Raw genomic sequence first — 26,475 nt, forward strand, 5'->3', positions numbered from 1 at the left:
TCTTGGTAGATCTCTTTTAAAATCTATTTATATATCTCTTTCTTCTTGGTGTTATAACCATCAAGGATGATAAATAACAGCATGGGGTATGTAGACTCTAATATGTACGATACACCAAGGCGATAAAACGTGTAAACCATAGAGGGCCTTTCTACGTATAACCAGGGATTGAGAGTCAAAATACAGATTTCCATCTATCACGTACAAGCCCACATATGGGATGAGAAACAACAGGCACGAGCTTCACTGGCTTTTCCATGCCCCTTTACCCGCGGTAAAGTACCCAATCACCTTCGAGTCCATTTACTCGTCATCTTCCTCCTCCTTAACCATATAACGGTGCTTGATGTCCTTCCATTGGCGCTATAAAGTGAGAGAAATAGTCAGCTTGGGTCCTCGCCTCGGGTATTGTAGACGGTCCATCGGGAAAGAGGTTCACATACGCCGTGGTTCCAGGTGTCCCAGACTTTGTTGGAGGCGATGTCGAAGGTACTGTTTTGACATTGCATGGTTAGTTTTCTGTATTAAGCTGTACAGCATATCTAACATGCTCGAGGATTGGATGTAACCCACAGCTCAAAAGCGAAGGCACCGGCAAAAGCAGTGGTCAGCAGAACAGTGTTCTTGCGAATGAAGGTCCTAAACAGAGCAAATAATGCGTCGGTTAGATTTCAATTGGACCGTTTCAGTTGCGATCGTAGGACCTAGGAAAGGGAGACATGCGAGTAGATAACGTTTGCGAACTGTCATGCGAGAGGTCAATTAGTACTGGACGTAGTAATGCAAATAGGAGCAATGGAAGAGGGAGTATAGACATACACCAGCCATTGTGAGAGATTGGGGTGTTTTCACACGACCTAAATTAAAGGATTCAAGAGGAGTATGAGGCAGCGAGAGTTGAAGTTGTGAGGTTGAAGTTGCGAAGGTTGAATCTGCGGGAATTGCCGGTCCGCTGATTGGCCGAGCCTCCGGCCTTCCGCACTCAACTTTCAATGTTCGCGTTGTTTTTCTCTTTGGATCTTCAAGGATACTGATCTTTGCCTTGGAGCTTGACTCTGTCAAGGTGCTATCGGACATCTCATATTTTACTAGTTCATTAGTTCAACCCTACAAACCGCACCATGGCCTCCAACGTCGCCAGGTCCGGCATCACCACCGATGCCCAGACCGGCGAACGATACATTCCCTCGTCAGTCCGTGCCGACGGTTCTAAACGCAAGGAGATCCGCGTGCGCCCCGGCTACAAGCCCCCCGAGGATGTCGAACTATACAAAAACCGGGCAGCGGCAGCATGGAAAACCCGCGGAAAAGGCGGGGTGCCGGGAGCGGAAGCATTGAGCAGCGAAGACGACAAGACCAGGACCGCAGCGAAACCGGCAGTCGCCGCCACCACTGCCGCCAGCAACAAGAACGCTAAACGCCGCGAGGCCAAGCGGAATGCGAAGGAAACCGACGAAGCCGGGCCCACCGCTGAGGGCAAGGGCGCGGAGTCGAACAACTGGCGTGTCCCCGCACCCGCACCTAAAGAAGATAAGCCTGCTGAAGAGCCGATTGATCTCGAAGCTGAGAAGGAGAAGAAAGCTCGCAGTCTGAAGAAGAAACTACGCCAGGCGCGGGATCTTCGCGATAAGAAGCAGCTGGGAGAGGCGCTGTTGCCCGAGCAGTTGGAGAAAGTCATCAAAATTCAAGAACTTGTCCGGCAGCTGGATGTATTGGGCTTTGATTCCAATGGTGACAAGAAGATTGGTGACAGCAATGGGAATGCCTGAATGCCTTTTCGAACCCTCAGACGCGGGGTAAGATCAGATTCAATATTTCATATCCATGTGTCGAGTATATGTCAATGTGCATATCATTCACCAGGGCTTCCTGCAAGCACCCCGGGAGCCACCAAACTATCCTGCATCATTGTGGCAAGTGGTTGGAAGTAGGTGGGTGAGAATCGCTACCTATATAGCAGGGGACATTAGAACTGGGTTCAGCCTTCCAATCACCCATCGCTTCCTCTGTGGGAGATTTCGGATGCTGTCACATCTCTCTGCCATTCCCTCGATCGGGAGTATGGGTGCTCTTGCCCTTGACCCTGATTTAGGATCAGGACCGAGGATGGTAACAGACTTCACAAATGGATCAACTTTTAGCCTTAGGTTAACCGACCATGAGCTGGCAGTGATTAGACATTAGAAATTGAACATTTGATATCCGGCCAATGCCGTCGATTTCCAACTCTCAACGAGAAATATATTGTTTCATTGATACATTTACTATACATCGCTTTGGCCTTCTCTGGTGTACATTTCCAAGTATAAGTAGCAAAGCCACTTGGACTAGTCACAAAGCATCAGATTTTGGAGTCAACAAGACGGACAGGAGACATCACAATGCCACCCTCAAGTTTCCAGCGTTTATAATCAAACGAAGTCCACGGACGCCATGGACTGGGCTCGTAGTTGAGCCGGTTTCTTCCGATGCCGTAGGTGGCAGATAAGATACCCTGCTTGACACAGTCGCCCACACTCACGCCATTATACCAATTTCCAGCGAGAATAAGCCGCTTCTGGTAATCTTTACGAACTGTGTCCGAGAGCTTATACATGCGATCCAGATGGCCGACTGTGTACTGGGGAATAGCATCCTTCTGGAGACGGCTCCGTGTAACAGTCGGGGTATCAGTGATATTCATATGTCTCTTGAGCATGTCGCGAGCCATTTTCACTGCGGTGTCGTGGTCTGGATACTCTTCGAAGCCATCCCAGTAATGTCCACCTAGCATGACGGTGATTTTCGTTCCAGGTGCGGAATCTTGGTTGACTTCAGATGATGAAGGATCTGTCCCGTTCCCTACACTAGAGGACGAGGCGAAGATGACGCCAAGTCCACATTCTGGGTTCTGTTCGTAGGGAATCGAACGCGGTATGAGGTATCCAAAGCCATCCTCCACGGGTAGAAGGTTGGGATTTGGGTAATACAGATTGACGACTAATACGGTCACAGCATAGTCCTGTCTTCGTAGCAGTAATGGGGTCAAGCCGACAGGGTACAGCTTGGCTTCTAACTGCTCGGTTTTCCGCATGGTCTTCGCAAGTGCAACTGGAGGAATGGTGGAGATGACATAGTCATACTCAAAGGTCTTGACTTGGCTGTGCCTGTCTGACCAGAATTCCATCTATTGACAGTCAGCATCAGTTTCAGGGCTTTGGGAACTTAGGGGTATAACATAGCAAGGCAGAATAATTCACATACCGCAATCGCAGGAGCACGTGCCAATGCACGCAAACCTGTGATTTCCTTGTTCATTTGGAAGCGGACTTTGCCGGATGCTTTCAATGAAGCGACCAGTGCTTCAGTAAGCTGGCCAACTCCCCTCTTAAAGGTGAAAGTACTAGCTCCAGCTGCGAGGACCTCTAAATCATGCTGACGGCGCACTAATTCAGGGCCTGCAGAAATGGCGTCTATAGCCATAAAGTCTTCCATATTCCGAGTTTTCGTTTTGGAGAGCGACCTGGAGATGAGAGAGGCCGTAACTCCACCAGAAACTAACCCACCGATGCCCCCAATACCTCCCTCAAGGTTGCGGACGCTCCCCAACAGTGTTTGAGCACTCAATTGATCGATATCACCAGCATAAATCCCATGGTACACAGCGGAGACTATATTATCTGCAACTTTGGGGCCAAAACGACGTCCGATGAAGTCCGCAACAGACTCATCTTCCGCCCATTCAGTTGGGTGGCGGGGTGGAGTGAAGACATCCTTCACTATCCCTGAAAGAAATTTGTTAAATAGCGGCTCCATCATAGTATTCACAAAGCTGTCGAAGTTCTCCGCAAAAGAAAGTTCAGGCTTCGGCGCCGGCATACGAACGAGACGGTCCGGGTAGTAAATATAGCGATTCTGGGCCGCGGGGCTCGTGTTAGGGGTAACAATGAGGTCTTTGTACAAGCCTAGATTTGTCGCCTTTCAGTGGGGTCAGCATATCAAGGCACTGCAATTCGGAGCATGCACACGCGAGCAATACTCACCAGGTAAAGCAGAGGGAGTGACCCTGGGAGCGAGCTCCTTAAAGTCCGCGGCCCATACTCGAACACGACATTGCCACCATCGACAGGAACTGTTTCAGAATCGATCCAACCACCAAGCCGGTCTGTTTTCTCGAACAAGGTGATCGATTTGCATATGGGGTCTTGCGCGAGTTGCCAGGCGGCTGTGAGTCCTGTGATGCCACCGCCAAGCACGACGGCTGAGTATGTGCATTTTTGACCATTGAGGAGATGAGTCAATTGCCTTGGTCTTGGTCTTAGTGCTCTAGAGACACATGGTAGCCGCATATCTGCTGATCGGGGCAAGATTCGGTTCGCAGTTGGTTGGATAATTGAAGCTAAACCCGAAGGTCCTCGGAAGCTTCCGTTCTTACTTAAGCTACGCGGGGACCTCGGGAGCCCTAACTAACCAAGAGCCCTCCAGCTCACTTTTTCCAACAATCCTACGAGCTCGCACAATGGTTCATGAGACATTCGCGAATTTGTCTTCGCTTCGGTATTATTCTTTTAGAGGGGGAATCTATGAACAGGACAGAAAATAGTATCTGAAACAAAAGCAAATGCATAAAGAGTATCAACGCCCTTCGCTCCAGCCATTCCTCGTTCGTTGATCAAGATCGGGTTGTACATGGTATTCTTCGCTTCGGAAACAGACTGTTGTGGGATGTGTGCTATTTTTTTTTTTTGGTTTCGGTTTTTTAACAGTGATTTTTCTTCATTCATTGGGTGTCATGTCAGGCGGAGTCACGCGGTCAGCTCCTGACTCTGAGTGTTCTCCTCGGTCTCCGGCTTGATCAACTCTTGCGGTCCATCCAAATCCGTAACAAACTTGCGCTCGCTGACATGCTCTGCAGAGCGCGGAGTCCACACCTTGTCAGCGTAAGCACCGCGCTGACCCTCGGCGTGCTTGTAGGTGCACTTCGGGTTCAGGCAGGGATTGAACTTGCAGGCGGTCTCGACATGTGTAAACTTGCATCCTTCGGTCTTGCAGTCGGCTCCATTGCGGCAGACTGGCATACTCGGGTGCTTGAAGTGACAAGTTGGGTTGGTGCAGTGAGGGAAGAACCGACACATGGCCTCTGCCTGGTGAGCAGATCGCACTGCTGGTGAAGGGTGGCGTCCGGTGCATTTCGTGTTCTTGCAAGCTGCACCGAATGAGCAAGTATCAGAAGGATCGATTGAAGTACCTTCGGGAGCGGCAGGTGATTGATGGGCGAACGGGCAATCCTGGCGCGAGCATCGTTGGTTGAAGCGACAAACATTGTCGGGGTTGCTTTCATCTTGTTCACCACCCGCTGTGCTGTCCATATCCACGTCTGCTCCGTCTGCCGCTCTCGACTTGTTGTAACTGCGCTTTCCTCCACGCTGACCACCTCGTTCGACCCGATTGAAGAGCGAACGACCTTGGGAGCCATTGTGGGAACCAGTTTGGAATGCAGGGTTTACAGCGGGTGGCATGAAGCCAGGCATGAATTGAGACATCATCCGGGCTTGTTCTTCCAACATCGACATAAGCTGCATCTGGTTTTCCGGGGTCATCTGCATCATGGGGCCGCCTGGCATTCCCATGGCACGGCCACCGCGACCATTTTGCTGGCCGACGCCTCTCATTTGACCCCGGCCATTGTGACCAATGCGCCCGTTTCCTTGGCCGCGCACACGATGTAGAGCTGCATCCGAGCCACGATCCAGGTTTCGATTGATTTGGTTCAACATTCTTCCTTTGCCGCCTCTACCATTACGCATCGCTTTCGGTCCTGTGGGACTATTGAGGAGCACTGTCAGCATCTTGTAAACATTAACAAAAAGGCACGGTAAAAACTCACATCTCGTTTCCGGCCTCGCCCATCTCGGCATCCTGGCCATTGGTCTCTCCAAACGGATTGGGCATCGTTTGAGCTGAGTTATCGAATTCCATTGCCGAGGGGTTCAACTGTCCCATGGTAGCATCGGTCGAGGCTGGAGCAGCCCCATTAATTTGTTGGTTAAGCGTCTCGACTTGAGTGAAAAGCCATTGCGAAAACTCGAGGGCTGCAGTATCGCCTTCCTGGAGGCCAAGGAAATCTTTTGAAAGTTCAGTGGCAATTTGTTCCTCGGTCTTGCCGTTGACTAGCATGAGAACGATGTATTCGATCAGTGGTGACTCTTGGCCATCACTCCAACCCATCTCCACCAATTTCGGCTGGATGACGCTTGCGACTGCTTGCGCAAGAGGCGTCTCGAGAACAATTTGAGGCATCATGGCGAAGGCGATTGTGAAGTTAGGCAAAAGTGACAGGTTGGTGAGAAATTCACGAAGAGAGAGCTTTGCTGATAAAAGAACTTGCGCCACCCGATAAAGGCGTTTCGGATCTTATCGGCGCCACTAACAATGAAGATGCGATGAAAACGGGATGTAGTAGCGGTTGGGGTCACAAGTGAGTTTAATAGACCAGTAACAGGTTCTGGTAGAGAAAGCAGGACTTTAGCAAGCAGATTGAAGTGAAGCTAAAGACCCGGGCGACCAAAACGGATGTTTGATCACGTGGCTGTGGCTGGCCAGCGGTGAGGTGGGGCAGTACAATGTACCACAGCCTACAGGGCCGTCAAGGTCGATTTGGTATCAGTTAGAAGAGCCCTTGCTCCTATTTTTGAATCCTATCTGAAGGGTCAGATAAAAGAGGTGAAAAAGTTTGAGCTGTCGGAAGACATAAGGAGTTGATTTTGCGACTATGTACTAAAGTTCTACATATGCACTAGTACTAGTTTGTATATTCACAATAGCCATTGTTTTACTACCAAGTCATTGAGCTGTTGTGAATGGGTTTCATGGTTTCTATACACAATGAGAAGTATCCAGACAAAGAACTTATCGGTCAACTGACATCCGAGAAGGGAAATTGTCTAAAGGCAAGTACCCGTGAGAGAACAGTTAAAGAGCGATAATCCACTAGATCACGTGAAGACTTAATAGGTCCACTAGCTCCCCTTAACCACGCACATCATTGGTCTCCTTTCCCTTAACTACTCCGTACTCCAAATGTTCTATATATATTGTACAGCCAGGGGTCTCGAGGCTTTCTATAGCTCTAGCCTAAAGCCCGAATGCTCAAGGCCCGACGTATCAGGCGTCTTATACTTAGGCCTTCATGAAGGACATGTGCACATACAACATAGTTAGTTATGCAGTGCAGGGATATTTATGTGGCTGCAGCCCACATATCCACAACCTTGGAAAGTGTTGTCGATCTCCCTATGTCGCCAAATCTTGTCTACCGAGAGTCGTATCTTCATACGGCATCTTCGTCGGTGTCCCTACGATAATTATACAGTATGGAACCGGGATCACAATGGACCTGGTGGGGATTTATGTCTAGCCCATTCTCTTATGGCAATATCAAAGACAAAATAGGGATCAATAAACGAAGCATGAAGTCACATAACGCGGGGCTCGCAAGCATCGCTCCTTTGGGCCATCCTCCTACACCTCTTTGGGATATAGGAAAAATACATCATTGGACACTACGAGTTCATTTATATTCTCTAGAAAGAGAGGATGGCCGTGTTCTCGGATTCGTAAACGTTGCAACCCGTATGGTCCACGCTGTTTGACAAGTTCACCTTCATAAAATAGACTTCGTCCCTGTCATATGTTATGCAACATATCAGTTCTTTTTTCTCTTATTCTGAACGTGTCCCCTCGAAGACACAAACCAAAATCAGACCCATCAACTCAGCCCAGTCCAGTTCAGCGGCACCATGATTGAAGACATCCTTGAGAAGACGACATTCAGTCGGGCCTCGCTATGGCTTCTCGGGCTATTCGTTGCATTCTGCGTATTCCGCAAATTCCAAGCTTCAGCACAAATCGCCCGTCTCGGTCTCAGAGCTCCCAAAATTGAGTTCCGTCTCCCATACGCTCTCGACTTCATATTCCAAGACTACCAAGCCAATCAAGTCAACGGCCTTATAGAATTCTGGGATGCAAAGATCAGCCAAGCAGGCGGCCTAAAAAATGTGAAGACGGCCGAACTCGATGCTGGAATTTCCACCCGAACAATCATCACCAAGGACCCAGAAAATATCAAGGCACTCCTCACCCGCCAGTTCGCTGACTACGGTAAGGGTGAGTCCTTCCATCAGGAGTGGAAGGAGTTCCTCGGCGACAGCATCTTTATCACAGACGGGGAACTATGGTCTCGCTCCCGCCAGCTCATTCGTCCCATGTTTGTGCGTGACCGCATTGTCGACACAGAAATCTTCGAGAAACATGTTCAGAAACTCATCCCACTTCTCGGCGGTAGTGACTCTCCCAGCAGCAGCAAGGTAGTGGACGTCGGGTCACTCTTCTTCCGATATACCCTCGATGCAGCAACAGACTACCTGCTCGGCAACGGCACAGACAGTCTAGATAATCCGGCAACACGGTTTGCGGAAGCGTTCAAATATGTTCAACAGCGTCAAGCGGAGTACTTCTGTTTCGGGTGAGTGATACTCGATCCTGTGCGACGCCACCATCGTCTGTCATTGGAGCCTCGCTGAGCTTAATCTAACACTGAATCTCAAAACAGAGTCTTTAGTTTCGCCATGTCACGCACCGAATTCCGCAAAAACCTCAAGATCATGGACGAGTTCATCCAGCCATACATCCAAACCGTCCTCGCTCATTCAGCCGACGAACTTAATGAAAAACTTTCAACCCACGAGACCTTTCTCGACGCCCTAGCCAGGTTCACCCGCGATCCCCGCGTCCTCCGTGACCAACTCGTCGCCATTCTCCTCGCAGGTCGTGATACAACAGCCGGCACACTATCCTTTTGTCTCTTCGAGCTTTCGCGCAACCCAGAAGTGGTCGCCAAGCTGCGCAACGAGATTCGCGACAGACTTGGCGTCGGCGCCACCGCCCAGAAACCCAGCTACACCGATCTTAAGGAAATGAAGTACCTCAATGCAGTGCTGCACGAGACCATGCGTTTATATCCTGTCGTGCCATTCAACGTGCGCCACTCTCTGCGCGATACGACGCTCCCACGTGGCGGTGGGCCGGATGGACTAGCGCCTGTGGGTGTGCGCGCAAACACGCGGGTCATCTACTCGACGCTGTTGATGCAGCGGGACCCTGATCTATATGACGGCCCGGGATCGGAGAACTACTTCAATCCCGGGGAGTGGATTCCTGAACGGTGGGTTTCCGGCTGGCAGCCCAGGCCGTGGCATTTTATTCCGTTTAATGGGGGACCGCGGATTTGTATTGGGCAGCAGTTCGCTATCATTGAAATGGGATACACTGTTATTCGGATTTTGCAGGCTTATGAGCGCATTATTGCGCTGCCGGTTGGTGGGAAGAATAAAGTCGAAAATCCAGAGCTTCAATTCGAAGTTACACTTAGCCCTGGCTCCGAGTTGAATTGCGTTTTCCTCAAGGAGGGTGAATAGGCTGCGCACAGTGTCGTATCGCTAAGGCAAGTGTTGCTTGAGCTGTGGTTGATTCTTTGAATTACAGCGCGATATCTCTCAGATCCGAATCTATGTTCTGCTTTGAAATTTTGTAGCAAGTTGAAGTATATATTGTTCGTACATTATGTTAATTCATGTGTGATCTAATAAACTCGTGACCATATTAGGAATAAGAATACAATTAGTAGCAGTTTGACTGTCGCTTCCGTAGCTTCTTCAGTCTTTGCAAAATCTCTACTTTCCGTAGCTCCAAAAACAAATCCTCTTCGTCCGCATCATCCAAATCACCCAAGACACTCCCCAGGGCCGTCTGCACAGGTAGAGGTGGGACGTCGATCTCCTTGACCGAGATATGGGCCCTCCCTTTCACACCCGTAGTGTATGTAGATCTCTTAACCACATGTGAGATTAAGGAGCTATCTGAGATTCGTGCTACCTTGGGCGGGAGAACATGATTCTTCATCGGTGCGTAGGTTTCGTTTTTCAGGCCAGCGGCTTCTCCTTTCTCGGCTCTCTCAGATCCCACCCAGCCTCTACTCATTTGCACAGCCCTTTCCCATTGTGCAAACTTAGCAGAACTCTCTTGTCGCAGGACCTGGGACTCAAAGACCGTACCGCCGGAACGATTGATATCTCGCAGCTCGGCAAAGTTGTGCCAAAGTCCAACAGCAAGGCCGGCTGCAATGGCTGCACCGAGAGCTGTAGTCTCACGCATCTTTGGGCGGTAGACGGGGATGGATATCACATCTGCTTGAGTCTATATTTTAATCAGATTAGTTCTTGTTCAAATACTCACACGTGCAAGAGAATTTGCTATTTACCTGCATTGCTAGGTCTGAGTTACTCATACCCCCATCTACAGCCAGTTCCGAGAGTGTATGGCCGCTGTCTTTCTCCATTGCGTCTAGAATTGCTTTAGTCTGGAAGCAAGTTGCCTCTAAGGTAGCGCGTGCGATATGGCCCTTTTGGGTGTACTGGGTGATACCAACTGCATACTCTGTCAGACTTAATATAATATAACAGCCTGGTAATGAGAAACTCACAGATGGTTCCTTTCGCGTCATCAATCCAATAAGGTGCGAAAAGTCCACTGAACGCAGTGACAAACACACATCCGCCATTATCTTCCACCGAGTATGCAAGGTCATTGACCTCTTTAGACTCGTGGAAAAAATTCAAATTATTCTGTAAAAATTTGATCCCAGATCCAGCGACAGCAATGCTGCCCTCAAGCGCATATACAGGCTTTCCACCAAAGTGGTAAGCCACGGTAGCTAGCAACCCGTGTTTCGAGAACACCAGCTTGTCACCAACATTGTACAAAAGAAAGCATCCAGTGCCATACGTATTCTTCGCCATTCCAGGTGAGAACCCTTTCTGCCCAACCAACGCCGCAGACTGATCCCCCAGACAGCCCATAATCGGAACCCGCGCCAAAGCCCCAGAAGCAACAGCCCCGTACGCTGTCGCATCAGACGAGGGCACAATCCTAGGCAAATAAACATTCCCCCTGATCCCAAAAAAGTCCAGAAGCACTTCATCATACCGTAACGTCTCCAGGTTCATAAACATGGTCCGTGAAGCGTTTGTCGAATCTGAGACAAAGACGTTGGCAGCCACGCCACCGTTCAAATGGTATACCAGCCAGGCATCGACAGTACCAAACGCCAAGGTACCGCGGTCAAATGCATCCTTCACCCTTGGGACATGTCTCAACATCCAGATTAGCTTTGTAGCCGACGAGTAGGTTGATAACGGCAGACCACAGAGTGCTTGGAGCTGCTCTGCCCCTGGTTTCTGTTTCAATTCCGCGACAATCCCCTGAGAGCGTGTATCTGTCCATACAATGGCATTGTACAGAGGCTCGCCAGTCTCGTGGTCCCAGACTATGGTTGTTTCGCGCTGGTTGGTTATTCCGATGCCTTGGATGCTGCTCCGGGTGTGACCTTGCGCTTCGAACTTGTGGACTGCCTCTTCCATGCAGGTCTCTACTGAAGTTATGATCTCGAATGGGTCGTGTTCATGCCATCTAGTAGTGGTTAATTTGCGTCCAGGCTGGGCTTTTGATCCGATTGTTGGGTTGGACTACAACTTACCCCGGATTCGGGTAGATTTGGCTGAATTCGACTTGATGTGATGTTACTGGCTCACCCTCACGGTTGAAGATCAAAAATCTGGTGCTCGTGGTGCCTTGATCGATTGACCCCACAAATATATCTGAGGGCTGCATGGTTATGGAGTGTTGTGTAGGAATCTACGAGGAATAAAAAAAGGAGTCGTCTATTTACGCATGACACGAGATGACAAAGAACAAAGCGTGGGAGAACTCGAGATATAGCAAGAAACATCAAACACATAAATATAAGCGTTTGTACATACTAGCTTCACAGTCACACGGCGGGGTGCCGATTCGAGGAATGCAGGGAGACACCGTGAGAATAGATTGGTGGGATTATCCCTGGCCAGGCGTGGGATTAAAGGTGAGAATTGGCTGTGCTACAACATGTATTGACCATTCGTCTAGACTCTTTCTTGGGCTCATTGGAACTGGGATTGTGAAATTAGCCAAGTCAATGCACTTTGGACTCATTAGGGAAAAGTTATTTTACCAGGAAACGGCTCGCTCGTCCCGAATTCCCCCAAAGCCCTGTCAGCATGACTTTCCTGCATATTTTGGAGAGAGATCAGCAGACGATTGACGACTCGGTTCATTTGACGAAGTGTCAGATCCAAATCGGCGGGAATCGCGCATTGACTCGGTCTTATTTGAAGGACAACCAGAATTCTGTCGGTAAATGGCCCAAATTGCGATTGCTAAACTGGTCAGAACTGAAATTTTATCTGCAAGTCTATATTTGCTTCATTTTACCGCAGTTAATACTGCGGTGTTAACAGCTGGAGGGCAAGATATCACTTCTATCACACCGGACAACCCGGTCTCGGCGATGCTACCTCTAAGCATATGGTCACACGGTTAACTGTCAACTGTGTCACTGCCGACGAGAAAAGATTGCAAAAAATACAACCCTCAGCATCATCATGGGGAAAGACCAATCTCTTTCCGTTACCCTCGCCTCCCTTTGGAGAAGTCTGGCTCCTCGAGGTGACACAATTTGGACTTTCTAGAAACTTGCGATTGGGCCTACATGAGTTCCGGCACCTGAAGAGTTGAAGATGAGTAGCAGAAGACGGAGAAGCTTCTTCCTGCAGTTATTACAGTGACACATACCGGTAAGTGGGAACTATATACAACATTGCGGTGTCCAATGATTACCCAAAAGAGAGGAAACAGCCCAACCGGATCGGACGGTGACTTCCGGCTTCCTATGCCAGACGGCTTTTCCTACAAACGGTCCCTGGAATGAACTATGAGCGAAAATGCGCTGTCAGAAATTTCTGCTCTAGGTGAGATAAAAAGACACCGTAACAAAAAGGAGAATGGCCGGCCCAGCAAGTTTAATAAAAAGCATACGTGCACTTGATCCCGGGTTTGACTTCAGCTGATATCTTTCCTGTAAGCTTGCACGCCCTCTGGGGCTCTGGAGCCGGAACCAAGAGGACAAGACAGCACAGATACACACTCTCTTCTAGGACAAGACCCTGCATCAGCCAATCGAGCCATCATCTTCTATGAAGTACGGGATAGATTGAGGGCAAAGGGTTGGTTACACGGTCGTCCCTGATTCTACGCCGTTGATATACTGGGGGGACTACCATATCATTTTTGCGTGGCTGGTGAGATTCCCCCCGGTTGGTCGTACTATATCAATTCGAAGGCCCAACCCTGGCTTTTAGAGCTTGGGCTCTCCTTTCGATGGCTACCCGGAAAGAGCTTGAGGTTAATCCAATGGCAAAAGACCGCCGTGAAACTCTCTCCCCTGCAAGTCATGACAGTGGCTGTGGCTCGCTGTGTCTGACTGACAAGAACGAAACGGCTATCCATCACATCAACCGCGAAGTCGAAAGCCCTTATACTCGCCCCCTGCTCTGGTTCAAAGTGAGGGAGTACTTCCGTGATGCATTCTCTGAATTCTTTGGGACAACGATCCTAATTTTATTTGGGGACGGGGTCGTTGCTCAGGTGCTACTCAGTCATGGCCAAAAGGGTGACTACCAATCTATCTCTTGGGGATGGGGGTAAGCCTCTTCTTCTTCTATCATCACTCAATACTCCCTTCTAACCAACGCCATTCACCAGACTCGGCGTCATGCTCGGAGTATACACTAGCGGGGCATCAGGAGGCCACATCAATCCCGCTGTGACATTTGCAAACTGTGTCCTCCGCGGGTTCCCCTGGCGCAAATTCCCCGTGTACGCACTGTCCCAGATCTTCGGCGCGATGTGCGGTTCTGTCATCGTGTACGGCAACTATAAGTCAGCCATCAACGTCTACGAGGGCGGGCCAAATATCCGCACAGTCCCCGGCTACTCGACTACAGCAACAGGCGGCATTTTTTGCACCTATCCAGCAGAATTTATGACAAAAACGGGCCAATTCTTCTCCGAGTTTCTTGCCAGTGCGGTCTTGATGTTCATGATATTCGCTTTGAAAGACGACGGCAATCTAGGCGCCGGGCCCCTGATACCTCTGGCACTATTCTTCGTTATCTTTGGCATTGGCGCGTGCTTTGGATGGGAGACTGGATATGCCATAAATCTGGCACGGGACTTTGGTCCACGGCTGACATCCTATATGATTGGGTATGGACACGAAGTATGGGCTGCGGGGGGTTATTACTTCTGGGTACGTTTTATTTGGGCATTGGGTCAACCCTTTGAACCTTCCGGGCCTTCTCGGCTTACAAGTGTTTCTTTCTCAGATTCCTATGGTTGCACCAATATTAGGTTGCACCTTCGGGGGATGGATCTACGATTTGTTCTTGTATACTGGAATCGATAGTCCAATCAACACACCCTGGATGGGAATCAAGAGGCTGTTGGGACCCTTCAATCAAAGGCGAGTCGCACTGCAGAGCCCAGTCTAAAGCAATCATATCCTTACTTATGAGATCCTGTATGTAGGCGTGAAATGGCGACCATTGCACTGGACATGTTTTTTTTAACTTATTTATGATCTGTTTATGACAATTTCGTGTGTATAAAGGGGTGGAACTCAGCTATGCTTGTTATGATTTATATTTGACACTATTGAGCCAGTTCCTGCCGCACCTATTTAACGTCATGCAATCTATTTTCAGTTTTTCGAAATGGTTCAGGGCTTTGTCGTCGTCTCTCCTATCAAAGCCAGTATTGAGTCTATACAGATAGGTCATCGGGCTTATAAGACATCTTCAAGAGCTATATCTCCAGTTACAGGCACAATGACTATATATTTTTATTTCTAAATCACAAAGAAACCATCCAATGTATGGTACCATACCTCTCTATATGGGCTGCATAATTCTAAAAGAGAGCACTGCAGCTGTCTTACTTTTCAACTAGCACATGATGTGGTGAAATGTTCATTTGAAGGGATATTTATTGAAAGACTGAAAACAGTAATTTGGACTCGAGAAATGCCACAGAATATACAAAACAGCCTAATATTGGCGAAGAAAACTCCATTCAAGTGCTTCCCTGAAACCTCAACTCTGTCTGGTGAACTGAATGGTGCCATTGAAAGCAGCACTAAACGATCATGCGAGCAAAACAGCAATGAAACATACAAGATGAAACGAATAATATAAACCAGTGATATTTCATCGACTCAGACTATGACACGTATGTTTTGACTCGATTAGAAGACAATGGATGTTAGGTCACGTCGACTTGACCACCTCCCACGACCGGAACGGTGCTGAATAAGCACGCAGTATCTAACTCCGGATATTGCTACAAGGTATCTCTGTACGTACGTCCGAAAAAGATGCACAACTCAGAACCGATATCAATGCTACTAGGAGTATGATGCTAGACACGGCGAAGACACGCAACAAACATGGGCACGTATCTCACATAAATAGAAACAACAGATCCGACTCAGCTATCTAGGCTCAAAAAACAGCTTGAACAGAAAAGCTAATGCACACCCTTACCGCTTGCCCTTCTTGCGGGGAGCGACAACCTTGAACGCAGAGCTGGCAGCCTCCTCCTCACGCTGAGCAGCAGCCGCAATGGTAGCAGCAGAGCCCTTCTTGGCAACCTCGCTCCAGCCACCGCCGTTCTTCTGCTCACCGAAAGCACTGGGTGAGACGGGGTCGACAATGCCCTTATCGGCAAGCTTGCGGCGGCGGATGAATTCCTCCGAGAAGCGACGGCCGTCCAGAGTCTGGGAATTGGCGTAGACAGAGTCGGAGATGATCTCAGCCTCAGCGGGTAGGAAAAGCAATTGCTGGACGAAATCGTCGACTAGAGATAAGATGTTAGTATGGAGACGGTATAAATTGGCAGGACGAAACTCACCATTGATGCTGCTGTTCAACCCCTTGCTCAGAGCCAGAGTAGCCCACTTAGTGAACTCCTCAACGGCCTGGTTGGGGTTGGACTGGGGGGTGCCGCCGCTTGTCACCGTACGGGTAGTGGTAACAGGGCGGGGCTTAGCGATGAGAGGTGAGATTGGGACGGTTCCGCTAGCCGTGCGGGGTCCAAGAGCTGGCGCAGTTGGCACACCCTTGACCTTGCCACTAGCACCGACGGTGGTCCAGGCACTGGAGCCCAGGCCACCGGGGGCGACGGGAGCAGGACCCTTGCTAGCAAGATCTGCGTAACGCTTGCCGACAGAGGAGGGAACTGGAGGGCTTGGGGTCGCAGCCATAGCGGCGGCGGCGGCAGCAGCCGCGCGGTTCTTGCGGGCCTCCTCCTCCTTCTGGATCTGAGCGAGAGTCTTCTTAGCGGTAGTTGCCGTGGGTGTTGGTTGGGTCTTGTTGGCCCAAGGAGACCCAGCCGAGGCAGGGGTGGCCGGAGATCCAGCGCTAGCCCAGTTGGCAGACGAAGGGAGCCCAGGAGCTGCCTGTGCCTGCGCTTGGCTGAGACGCTCTTGCTCTGCGAGGAATTGGGCACGGCGTGCCGCAGCGGCGACTTCCTCGCGTTGGGCGGCAGTACGAGCCTCGGCTTCCTGGATCTCCTTGAGAGAGGGGCCCTTGGGCAAGTCATTTGCCTCCTTGGCCCATGGTGCGATGGAGGTAGGTGCAGCGTCAACGGGAGTTTGAGTCTGGGAGCGGGACCCGGTAGCCAGAGACTCGGCGACGTTTTGGCGGTTACGCTGGGCGGTAGGTGCAGGGAGAGGCGACGCGGAGGGTGGGGGAGGGAAAGGTTGGGGCATAGCGTGGTCAACCTTGTTTCCCCAGACCGATTCAGGAGGGCCATGGCTATGTTCATGTTCCTGCTGCTGGCGTTGGGCAGAAGCAGCCTTGTGGACTTGCTGAGAAAGAGTGAGAGGCTCAGCGCCGGTAACAGAGTCGGTCAACTGTTGAGCTGCCTCCTCCATCTCGGCCGCAACCTCTGCTTCGAGTTGCCGAGATGCGGCGGCAGGGTGGGTAGGCAGGCCTTCAGCGGTGCGCATGCCCATCTCGCCTTCCTGGGCCCGCAAGGCATGGAACTGACGAAGACGCTCCTCGCGAGCGTGCTGATCAAATGGATCATCTTCATGAGCCTTGTCAAAGTCCTCTTGCTCTTGTTGAAGCTGAGCACGATCCTGAAGCATTTGAGTAACCTGCTGGGACTGCAAAAAGTTATCGGGCTGGCGGCCAGAGAATGAACCAGCACTGCCAAAGGCAAATGGATCCTGGCGGCTGATATTCAGGCGATCAAGTAGAGCAGGGAGCTGATCCTGGTTGCCGAAATCCGTTCCCAGCATTCCGGGTCCCACGTTCAAACCGCCCTGCCTCGGTGCAACACCATCGAAGAATCCAGGGATACCTTGAGACTGCTGTTGCATGGGAGCTTGGATCGGGGATGGCTGGTAGCCAACGGGTGAAGTGATGCTTGAGAAGCTAGGCTGGCTTTGGAGGCTATGTGCGCTAGACTGGTGCTGCAGCGAAGGGTTCAGCGAGGATGAGGGAGCACCAGGAGGAGCCATCTGCTTCATAATGGCCTGCTGTTGAGCTAAGTGTTCCTTCTGTCGAGCCATCAGGTACTGTTCTTCCTGCTTGCGTCGTTCGAGCGCATTTTGCTGCTCGGCTGTCAAGGTGGTGCCGAAGCTTGGGAAACTACCCGGGAAGGGAGGCTGAGCAGATCCGGCGGTGGTATTAGTCCACTGGGCAACTGTCGGTTCCGGGCCATGAGGAAGGCCAATCTGAGGCACAAGGAAAGGTTCGCGTGAGTTCCCAATGCGTCTCACTAGCTGAGCTAAGGGCTCAAATTCGGTGTCCTCGAGCTTCTTGATTTGCAAGTCAGGGCTGAAGAAGCCCGCCTTGAACCAATCATGCATCTCAAGCCCAGTCCACGGGCCCTGGATATTGCCTTGCGGATCCCGGTAGATCCAACGCATCCTATCCGGCATAACCATGGTACGCTGCTGAGAAGCAGGAATGCCTGCGCCAGGAGTTTGACTCGAAGGAATGTCATGACCAGCAAGGTTTGGAATAGAGCCAACGGCCGAGACGGGTGTTTGCGAAGTAGGCGTTGAGCCATGGTGGCTTGCTTGACCTGCCTTGTCGCCTTGCGAAGGGTCGAGTCCATCTAGGCCCACAGAGCCGGGCCTTCCTTGCTCGTCCTGCATGGAAGAGAAGAGGGCACCGAGTTTGCTTGATCGGCCGATGCTTCCAGTGCCAGTCATACCGGCGTGAGGGCTAAATAGACCACCTCCACCTAGGGTTGACAAGCTAGGGGACTGGAGATCGCCCATAGAGCCAAATATGGGGTCACCGAAACCACCAACAAATGCAGAACGCTCACGAGTGGGAGTGCCGACAGCAGCCCCAGATGACCAAGTTGACGCTCCGCCTAGGGTAGACAGACCACCGAGACCACCGAGACCAGAGAAAGTGCGGTTGGCGTTGACACTGGAGTTCTGGCTGCGGTCCACAGTAGGAAGATCGATCCCTGAGCCAGCCCGTCTCATCGCGCCGAATGGGTTGGAATGATCCCGAAGTCCGCTAATTCCGGGATGCTGGGCAGGCTGAATATCCGATCCGTCAGTGTCGACATCTTCGGGTTCCTGGCGTTCACCATGACGATCACCATGCGGGCTCTGGTAAGGATTAGTGTTAGTTGGACTATTTGGCTCGTGGCCCTGGAGTAGGCTGGGAGTTGGGTTCCGCGAGTTCTCCTGGCTTTGCATCAACTCCCGGAATCCGGGAATGCTCGAGGTCATGCCGAATGCGCCAAACCCGAGATCAGACTGAGGAGGACCTTCAACATCCTGAGACCCACCAAGAGCAGCGCTGCCACTGCGAGGCTCGTCGAACGGATTAGTTTCGCTTCGGTTGGCGCGAGTCTTGACAGCATCTCCCCAGGGCGACTGCGAACGCGCATCACTGTCATTTTCAGCAAGACGTTCAAGGTTGCCCATGGGCTTTTCCTTAGCGGAACCGGCAATATCTTCGGAGCTATCCTTGGACAGCAACCCCTTGAATCTGCTTTCTCCACGGAGACTTCCGTATCCGGGTTTCTTTTCGGTCGTGGGAGTGCCAGAGCCAGAGCCGGAACCAAGAGAGAAAGCTCCAAAGGCACCCATCGGAGAGAAATTGGCATTATGCGAGGCCGAACCCCAGGGAGAGTTCGGTCCACCAACGCCCGTATTGATTGGATTTGTGGAGCTGCGTTTCAAAGAGCTAAAGGGAGAGGCAGGGTCGTCCCTGCTATCCTTGGCCTTCTCATCCACCTTCGGGTTTGATTCTCGGAAATCAGTTTTGCGGCGCAGTAGGGCCGGCGGAGGGGTAGAGGTATTGGCCTCATCGCGGAAAAATCGGGAGCTGGAACCGGTAGGAGACATAGGGTTGCCGATTGATTCTCCCGTTTCTCGGCGTCGGGGACCCGGGCGACCGGCGGTTGGGGAGGAGGTGGCGTAGTTATTGATATGGCCCTGAGGGTAGGAGATCGAAGACTTGCGACCTCCGGTCCCTGGGATAACGTTTTCCTTCGCGGCGTTTGTTGGGGGTGGCTTCAGAGGAGAGTTGACTGAAGCGGCGAACATCTATTCGGAATTCTTTTTAGCAAGACCACTCACTCAGACCCGAACGCATGGCACAACACAAACCTCTCTCTCATCCTCCGTCATACCCGTGATTCCCAGGGGCTCCACCTGGCCACCGTGATCCCAGCAAACCTCGGGCCCTGCGGAGTTGTTCTTGTGGTCATCCCGCTTCCCCCATGCTCCATTCACAGGAGCTGACACGGTGTGGGGATCCCAGTCGGCCACGAAGTATTCCTCCACGTTCTTACTCAAGGTCCCCTCCTCCCGCTGCGATTTATACAGCTCTAGAAGTTGATCCTTGGAGTATCGGGCGTCCCCATTCCGTGCAATGCTAGAAGTATTTGAGCTCAGGTGTGGGGGGATGTACGCGCCGCCGGCCGTGGGTGTCGAGGCAGATGCAGGCTGGCTACTATCCCGGTGGTGAGAGGGAGTAGTAGCAACAGAAGGACGGCGGAAGGTCTGCGTAGCTCCATTCATGCGGTTTCGGGACCTAGTAGGCATTGAAGGTTAGCATCGGATATCTTGAGCTCAAAACATTGATGGTCACAGCATCAAGCAATGATATTGAACCGAGCCTGGTGAGCAACAGCTAATGGAGCAGTTTTTGAAAAGGCAAAACAGTGGCTGCGTACCATTCTCCGCTAGTCGAACCATCCCCCCTCCGGCTGGGGTCCTGGGTGTTGCCGGCAGCGGCCGAAGCGAAACTAGATGGAAGTGGTGTAGGCATTGTGGTAAAGAGGCTTGTATGGTCGGATGTTGATCCCCCACGTAAAAACCGATTCTGAGATAGTTATCGCGAAACCTGTGGCGGGCTTGCAAGAGAATGTGTGATGCGAACGGATAGGTTGCAAGACACGAGATTGGAAAATTGGTGTAGAGTTGGAATATGACAGCTAGGAGCTAGTCAATCGAAGATGTAGAGAGCTGTGAGAGAGGTAATGCAGAGATGCGAGCGCCAGACTAACAAGGTCGAGAAAGAGAGAGACCGAGTTTCGATTTCGCTTGGGAAGTTTCCTAGAGCAAAAATGATTAAGCGGTGGCCGTGGCAATATTTGTGCCTTGTTGTAAATACATGGTATTAGATTACTAGCGGTCGCGTGATTTGCCGTCTAAGAGTGGTGAGGCTAGCGTATTTGTAGAGCTATCATTACATACCGCCAAGCGCAGGTATCCGATACACGCACAACATTGTGTCTGCATACTCTGCCCAATGTATCTTCTACCTTGTTCTACACCATTGTGCCCAATCCTGTGTATTAAAGAAAAGAGACGTTTGAGACGATGATGGTGTTTTCAGACAATTAGGGTGAATTTGAAGCCTGATTGCTAATTTTCCCTAACCCAAAAAGACTATAGCTAGCAAGTACGTATACAGTTAGGTGGCTTGACGCAAACAGAGAGACGTGGAAACAAAAGAATAGACGTGTGTTCTCCACAAAAGCCACGCTCCTCTTTTGATTGGAGTTCAGCTGTTTTTCAAACAGTTGACAGTTAGGGATTGGTTTGGTGCTTTGTCTAGGAATACAAAGGAGTCTAGTTGTCCCACAAATGCAATAGAGGAGGTTGAAATGCATCTAATGCTATCCCTTTCTACCCAACCTCTGCAATGCTGGGCAAACATACACTGGCTTGCAAAGGTTCAACGGTCTTATGTCTTTCGATTCGGGCTGACATCCGGTTGGATTCAAAATATCATCCTCTGTTGTGCCTGTCAATAGGGCTAGATCATTGTGTCGCCCTTTGTAGACATCTACTGTTCCCGTTTGTCCTTTGATGCTTCATTCTGCACCAGACAATGCTGTCTGAGATTTGCTCACTTTAGGAGTAACATAGAGACGGCGCAAAACGACATAATGAATGTCTATGATATGATGAGCTCAGTCTTGGAGCTTCACAGATGTTATCAAAGCTCTATAAAAATGGCATCCCCCTCTCCGGCAATTCCCTCTTTACGGTTCTTTCGCCCCAAGACAATCCAGTCAGGTTTCTATGAACTATAAGCTTTTTTGCATAACAAAGATCATTTTCTCTTTTGTGTCTCCACTATCCCAGTGCTCGTCGTCTTTGATCGAAGAAGATGAGACGGTCCAGATTCACTGGCCGATCCAAACCCAACAATACAGAATTCGGCTGGTACTTCGCTGGCGAGCCAATGGACAAGAGACTTTCTCGAAGCGGGCGAATCAGGCTAGTTCGTTACGGACCTGAGACGGAACCTTGTGCCCACAGTCGATGCCCATCGCCATCTCCCATTCCAGAAAAGGCATATTGTACCTGCAGCAGCACATGCGCGATTCACTCCCACAGGACACGCTCCCCATCCCCGGCCAACACTGACTCCTCTATTTATGAGGTGAAGATAGTATGCTGTGGGGGATGCCATACTATCAGACGCGAGGTTGGATCCCCTCCACAGGTTGAGGAAATACCCTGCTCCTGCGACAATCGGTGTGAACGTCGCTCGCACGAAACAAGCCCGATCACACCAAGCAGCAGTGACTATTCTAGCTCCGAATCAGCCACAAAACAATATGATAACCGTCACTCAACAAGACGCGAGCGTCGCTCCAACGACACACGTCCCACAACTCCGAACAGCAGTGATTTTTCAGACTACGAACCACCCAGAAGACGCCGCAGCGGCCACCGCACCTCCAAACGCGAACCAGAGCATCATCCGCAGATGGAGAAATGCCAATGCGAGGCCCATGCTCCCCGTCCCAACAAACCTGCCATGTCAGCTCAGAGATTCACCACAGCACCACGCTCCGGTCCAGTAGTTCAACACCACTGTCGCAAAGCATCTTATTGCGAAAGCCACCCGGAATCCTGCCGAGCTTATATGCCTGTGCCTTCGCCAATGCCGAGACCGACGCCACCTCCAACGCGCTTTCCCCGGTCGAGTGAAAAGTCCCGCCACAGCTTGGATGTCAAATCAGACCCAAAATACACTTACAGACGGTCTGCTTCTCCTCCCAACAAGACGCCTCCCCCAAAGCCAGTGCCTTCATCCAAGCGTACGTCTTCCAGACCTGATTCTCAGCACTATGGCCGTTTCCACGTGGATGGGTTCCATGCCGATAACTCTGGGTATTATACTTATGATTATGACGCTGCTTCTGAGACCTCTATTCAGGCCATGCCTGGCCATGATAGGGATGTGGACGAGAGACGTTGTACTTTTTATCACCGCTGTCGTCCGAGATTCGAGTGTGGACTTGGCTGGGTTTGCGGGAGGAAGTGAACAGTCTCAGCTCAGTGGCTCGGTGGTTTTATTTGATTTCAATAGAAGGACGACTCATACTTTTTTCCTGTTTTCTCTTGCTGCTTTCTCCTTTCCTGTCTGTTGCCATTGATGGAGCTTTGTTGGAATTTCTCTCATTTCCTCAGAGGCCCAGGTTATCTCCTATTGTTCTTCTCGTGACTGACGTACGGTTTTTGATTTATTGAGACGCTCATAGACAAATTGATATTGTATTTCAAATCTGACATTTCCTTTGGCATTATTGTAATCTCTGTTTTATAGTCAAGGTCTAAGCCCTCTCATTTATGTAGTCAATAACTTCATCAAACATAGCATGAATTCTACTATCGCATAGAGAAGGGGATGATTAATGATTCTTGATATTTCGGTGCCAGCTACAATATATATTCCCGGGAGATGCAAAACCAACAACGGATAGCAGATCTCAAATATTCTAAACTAGCTCTCCTGATATACTAGCGAAATATGCAGCACACAAAGACAATGTAAAGACTGTGAAAGGCTATAGTACAGCAGCTACAAAAATAGCCCTATGCGCTGTGACGTCAGGAGAAAACACTATGAATCTCGTTGCTTTTGATTACGATTTGTTTCAATTCGAGCTTCGCGTTCTGAACTCTATCAGAGTATATAGATACAGGTTTCCAATTTCCATCAATCGTCCGACATATAGTCTCGGACATTCGGGCCCAGGCGTGTAATCGAAGAAATCAAAGAAACCTCGGCTATCGATAAGCATTGAAGCATCCCCGCATGAGCGCCCCGATTTGAGTCAAGGTCAGTTTATTAGTTTATTTTTGATATCATCAATCCATCGCATCCAAAATGTCCAAAGCAATTTACATATCTCCCATTGACGGCAAGCCCGGCAAACCAGGCCAAGTCTATTACCCGCTCGCCCTACGAACGGTGCCTAAGCCTTCCCCGCAAGGGGGTGAGCTATTGGTGAAACTGACCGCCGCGGCGCTCAACCACCGCGACCTCTTCCTCCGCCAACACCTCTACCCCGGCGTGACCTTCGATGTCCCCCTGCTCGCAGATGGAGTTGGTATCGTTGTCGGCACTGGCCCGAATGTTCCCAGCCCAGAGCAATGGCAAGGCAAGCGGGTGATCTTGAATCCCGGTGCTGGCTGGAAGGATTCGCCTGATGGCCCGGAGGATCCTGCTGGGTACCGAATTATGGGAGGCACCAAGGTTTTGGATAAGGGGACATTGCAGGAATATATTACCATCGAGTACTCGGAGGTCGAGGAGGCCCCTGAGTATCTCTCTGATGCTGAGGCTGCGGCTCTGCCCCTGACGGGCTTGACGGGCTGGAGAGCTCTGATTACCAAGGCTGGTGAGAGGAACTCTGGGAATGGTGCTGCTGTCTTGATTACTGGTATTGGTGGAGGTGTGGCTCTGATGGTGCTACGATTTGCTGTTGCCAGAGGTGCGTATGTCTTTGTGACGAGCTCGAGCCAGGAGAAGATTCAAAAGGCCGTTGAGCTAGGTGCGACCGGTGGTGTCAGTTATAAGGAAGATGGCTGGGAAAAGAAGCTGTTGGGTATGCTCCCAACTGGAAAGAGAAACTTCGATGCCATCATTGATGGTGCCGGTGGTGATTCTATTGAGAAATCTGTCAAGTTACTCAAGGTGAGTGCGACAACGGGATATACATTCAATAACAGATGAAAGTACTCACATTTTAAGGCCGGCGGTGTCCTCTCTATCTATGGAATGACTGTGTCTCCTAAGATGCCATTCACCATGACTGCTGTCCTCAAGAATATCGACGTCCGCGGCACCACGATGGGCTCCCGGAAGGAGTTCAAGGAGATGATTGAGTTCGTCAAGGCCAAGAAGATCCGACCTGTGGTGTCGCGAGTTCTGCAGACCGAGCTAGATGACTTGTCCGCAATCGACGAGCTGTTCGAAGATATGAAGAAGGGCACACAATTCGGCAAACTGGTGATTGAATTTGGCAAGTCTGCGGGCAGTAAGCTGTGAAATATTATTGCTACGATTCCCATGAATTCATGATGCCTAAATGGCTGTCTATACACCTATGATACATATCAATTGAGATATTTTGCAGCAATCACCAGTGTTCTTCGTGCCTTCCCCCTGGGCCACTTCACGCATCACCGCGTCACAATTTGTTACTTATTCTCATCTTCAGCATGCCATCGCCACTCTTATATTTCATCCTCACTTATTATAATCAAATCGAGTAACTGAATCTCGAATTCGCTCATTGTATAACAATTCTTCCATTCATTTCCGATTCCACCCCAGCTATGAACTCCAAGAGGGATCACATCTCCACTCGACGAGTCTCTCGCTCCGTTTCTCGCGGAAATGGCCATGTGCCCCGTATATCAGACTCCCATCGTGCCCCAGAAGATTCATGGGACGAGGATAGTTTCCAGGTATTGCCGCATTGGGGAAACATCGATCCTATGGAATGTACTGACAGTCAATAAAGTCCTTCGACGCCACTCACTATGCCCTGCAAACCCTCAACAAGCACATCGAACGAAGAGTCGCAAAACTGCAAGCCAATACAGTCCGTCTGAAGCGTGAACTGTGGTTGCTCCAGCGACACATCAAAGAATTCCGCCATCCTCTTTTCGAGAACTGGGAAGCCGACTTGCTCACCCGTCTGATCGAAGTTGCTCACGCCCATCAGCATAAGAAGCTGCCAGGAGGCGTCGTGATTGGAGAGTTCTCATTTGTCGAACGCGAGAATCTCAACCATGCATATAGCATCGCGGCGAAGGGAATCCGCATGCCGACTCTTCGTAAGCTCGGTCTGTCAGAGAAGTATCATCAGGCGCTGCAGAGATATTCAGAGGTGAGTTATCGCCATGGTCTTGACTCCAGGTACCTAGCTAGTCCCGCGCTAACATGGATCAGGTCGCTCCTTATCGAAGCCCGAATCCCTTCCAAACCGAGTTCGCATTCGCCAAATGGCTGGTCGAGGTGCGGGAAGACAGACCCGAACTGTACGCTTTCTGGTCTAAGCTTTTTCCCGTCTGCTACGACCGCACCGTTTACGAGAGCGCTTCCATCTTCTAGAGGATTCCTTCGGCCTCGCCGCGTTTGCTTTTCTTTTGCTGTTCCTACGGGCGAATCGTCCAAAGAGGGATTGTTTAGTGGGTACGATACTGCTTAGCTGTTTAGAGATCTGCTATTTCTAGAAGTTTGTGGGTCATTGCTCTGTGTTCCGACCTTGTTCTGCCCCGTGCGGTTGTGATCATCGTGTCTCATTTCAGCTTGCCGCATAGAAGCCGAGTCTATTATTATCGTTAGCCGTCAGAATGCAGTGTCTTTTTGGTCATACCCCGACGCACGGCATGACTCTAAAAAAATAACCCTAATCGTACCATGAACTAGCAGCCTCAGCGATCGACGTACTTGCAACCGATCGGGCAACAGACTGCAACACTACCGTTGCATCGAAATCAAACCCTAATATTCACCGATAACTCTAATCGACAAACCAAACAATTGCTTTGAGGGGTCCTAAGCCCTCCGGTACTTCTAGCAGGGCGTTGTTCTAGTCGAACAGCTGAACAGCCAACAATAAGCAATATGCTGTATACCGTATGCAAACCTCACGTCCACGATCTCAAAACGCAATCGGCCCGCATGCTGCATCAGGCAGTCAACGGGA

General features: G+C 50.4%; 11 protein-coding genes across 11 annotated transcripts; 6 read left to right on the forward strand and 5 right to left on the reverse strand.

The window, feature by feature from the left end:
- Positions 1 to 303: 303 nt before the first annotated feature.
- LCP9604111_7747 (cytochrome b-c1 complex subunit 9) lies at positions 304 to 828 on the reverse strand (the record flags this gene model as incomplete). The annotated part of the gene is made up of 5 exons (XM_039075813.1): positions 304 to 363; positions 444 to 492; positions 574 to 639; positions 724 to 743; positions 820 to 828. The coding sequence occupies 5 exons, from the start codon at positions 826 to 828 to the stop codon at positions 304 to 306; spliced, it is 204 nt and encodes a 67-aa protein (XP_038926362.1).
- Positions 829 to 1,121: 293 nt separating this feature from the next.
- On the forward strand, positions 1,122 to 1,769 carry LCP9604111_7748 (putative RNA binding protein Pym; the record flags this gene model as incomplete). The annotated part of the gene is made up of 1 exon (XM_039075814.1): positions 1,122 to 1,769. The coding sequence occupies one exon, from the start codon at positions 1,122 to 1,124 to the stop codon at positions 1,767 to 1,769; it is 648 nt and encodes a 215-aa protein (XP_038926363.1).
- Positions 1,770 to 2,341: 572 nt separating this feature from the next.
- On the reverse strand, positions 2,342 to 4,328 carry hem14 (oxygen-dependent protoporphyrinogen oxidase; the record flags this gene model as incomplete). The annotated part of the gene is made up of 3 exons (XM_039075815.1): positions 2,342 to 3,166; positions 3,244 to 3,957; positions 4,023 to 4,328. 3 exons carry the CDS (start codon positions 4,326 to 4,328, stop codon positions 2,342 to 2,344), a joined length of 1,845 nt encoding a protein of 614 aa, XP_038926364.1.
- Positions 4,329 to 4,784: 456 nt separating this feature from the next.
- On the reverse strand, positions 4,785 to 6,282 carry LCP9604111_7750 (mRNA-binding protein NAB2; the record flags this gene model as incomplete). Its single annotated transcript, XM_039075817.1, has 2 exons — positions 4,785 to 5,805; positions 5,867 to 6,282. 2 exons carry the CDS (start codon positions 6,280 to 6,282, stop codon positions 4,785 to 4,787), a joined length of 1,437 nt encoding a protein of 478 aa, XP_038926365.1.
- A 1,496-nt stretch (positions 6,283 to 7,778) lies between these two features.
- On the forward strand, positions 7,779 to 9,455 carry LCP9604111_7751 (cytochrome P450; the record flags this gene model as incomplete). The annotated part of the gene is made up of 2 exons (XM_039075818.1): positions 7,779 to 8,503; positions 8,591 to 9,455. 2 exons carry the CDS (start codon positions 7,779 to 7,781, stop codon positions 9,453 to 9,455), a joined length of 1,590 nt encoding a protein of 529 aa, XP_038926366.1.
- Positions 9,456 to 9,657: 202 nt separating this feature from the next.
- On the reverse strand, positions 9,658 to 11,706 carry LCP9604111_7752 (glycerol kinase; the record flags this gene model as incomplete). Its single annotated transcript, XM_039075819.1, has 5 exons — positions 9,658 to 10,233; positions 10,298 to 10,464; positions 10,520 to 10,965; positions 11,023 to 11,505; positions 11,573 to 11,706. 5 exons carry the CDS (start codon positions 11,704 to 11,706, stop codon positions 9,658 to 9,660), a joined length of 1,806 nt encoding a protein of 601 aa, XP_038926367.1.
- Positions 11,707 to 12,844: 1,138 nt separating this feature from the next.
- LCP9604111_7753 (MIP/aquaporin family protein) lies at positions 12,845 to 14,551 on the forward strand (the record flags this gene model as incomplete). Its single annotated transcript, XM_039075820.1, has 6 exons — positions 12,845 to 12,881; positions 12,996 to 13,136; positions 13,253 to 13,613; positions 13,675 to 14,221; positions 14,298 to 14,434; positions 14,500 to 14,551. 6 exons carry the CDS (start codon positions 12,845 to 12,847, stop codon positions 14,549 to 14,551), a joined length of 1,275 nt encoding a protein of 424 aa, XP_038926368.1.
- A 957-nt stretch (positions 14,552 to 15,508) lies between these two features.
- LCP9604111_7754 (GYF domain-containing protein) lies at positions 15,509 to 20,279 on the reverse strand (the record flags this gene model as incomplete). Its single annotated transcript, XM_039075821.1, has 4 exons — positions 15,509 to 15,825; positions 15,880 to 19,552; positions 19,616 to 20,042; positions 20,185 to 20,279. The coding sequence occupies 4 exons, from the start codon at positions 20,277 to 20,279 to the stop codon at positions 15,509 to 15,511; spliced, it is 4,512 nt and encodes a 1,503-aa protein (XP_038926369.1).
- A 1,350-nt stretch (positions 20,280 to 21,629) lies between these two features.
- LCP9604111_7755 (uncharacterized protein) lies at positions 21,630 to 22,796 on the forward strand (the record flags this gene model as incomplete). The annotated part of the gene is made up of 1 exon (XM_039075822.1): positions 21,630 to 22,796. One exon carries the CDS (start codon positions 21,630 to 21,632, stop codon positions 22,794 to 22,796), a length of 1,167 nt encoding a protein of 388 aa, XP_038926370.1.
- An 846-nt stretch (positions 22,797 to 23,642) lies between these two features.
- LCP9604111_7756 (putative alcohol dehydrogenase) lies at positions 23,643 to 24,806 on the forward strand (the record flags this gene model as incomplete). Its single annotated transcript, XM_039075823.1, has 2 exons — positions 23,643 to 24,452; positions 24,510 to 24,806. The coding sequence occupies 2 exons, from the start codon at positions 23,643 to 23,645 to the stop codon at positions 24,804 to 24,806; spliced, it is 1,107 nt and encodes a 368-aa protein (XP_038926371.1).
- A 290-nt stretch (positions 24,807 to 25,096) lies between these two features.
- LCP9604111_7757 (uncharacterized protein) lies at positions 25,097 to 25,877 on the forward strand (the record flags this gene model as incomplete). Its single annotated transcript, XM_039075824.1, has 3 exons — positions 25,097 to 25,228; positions 25,285 to 25,653; positions 25,716 to 25,877. 3 exons carry the CDS (start codon positions 25,097 to 25,099, stop codon positions 25,875 to 25,877), a joined length of 663 nt encoding a protein of 220 aa, XP_038926372.1.
- Positions 25,878 to 26,475: the final 598 nt, after the last annotated feature.

The sequence above is a fragment of the Penicillium roqueforti genome (genome assembly GCF_015533775.1).
Source record: "Penicillium roqueforti strain LCP96 04111 chromosome Unknown scaffold_25, whole genome shotgun sequence".
In the NCBI taxonomy this organism is placed as follows: Eukaryota; Fungi; Ascomycota; class Eurotiomycetes; order Eurotiales; family Aspergillaceae; genus Penicillium; species Penicillium roqueforti.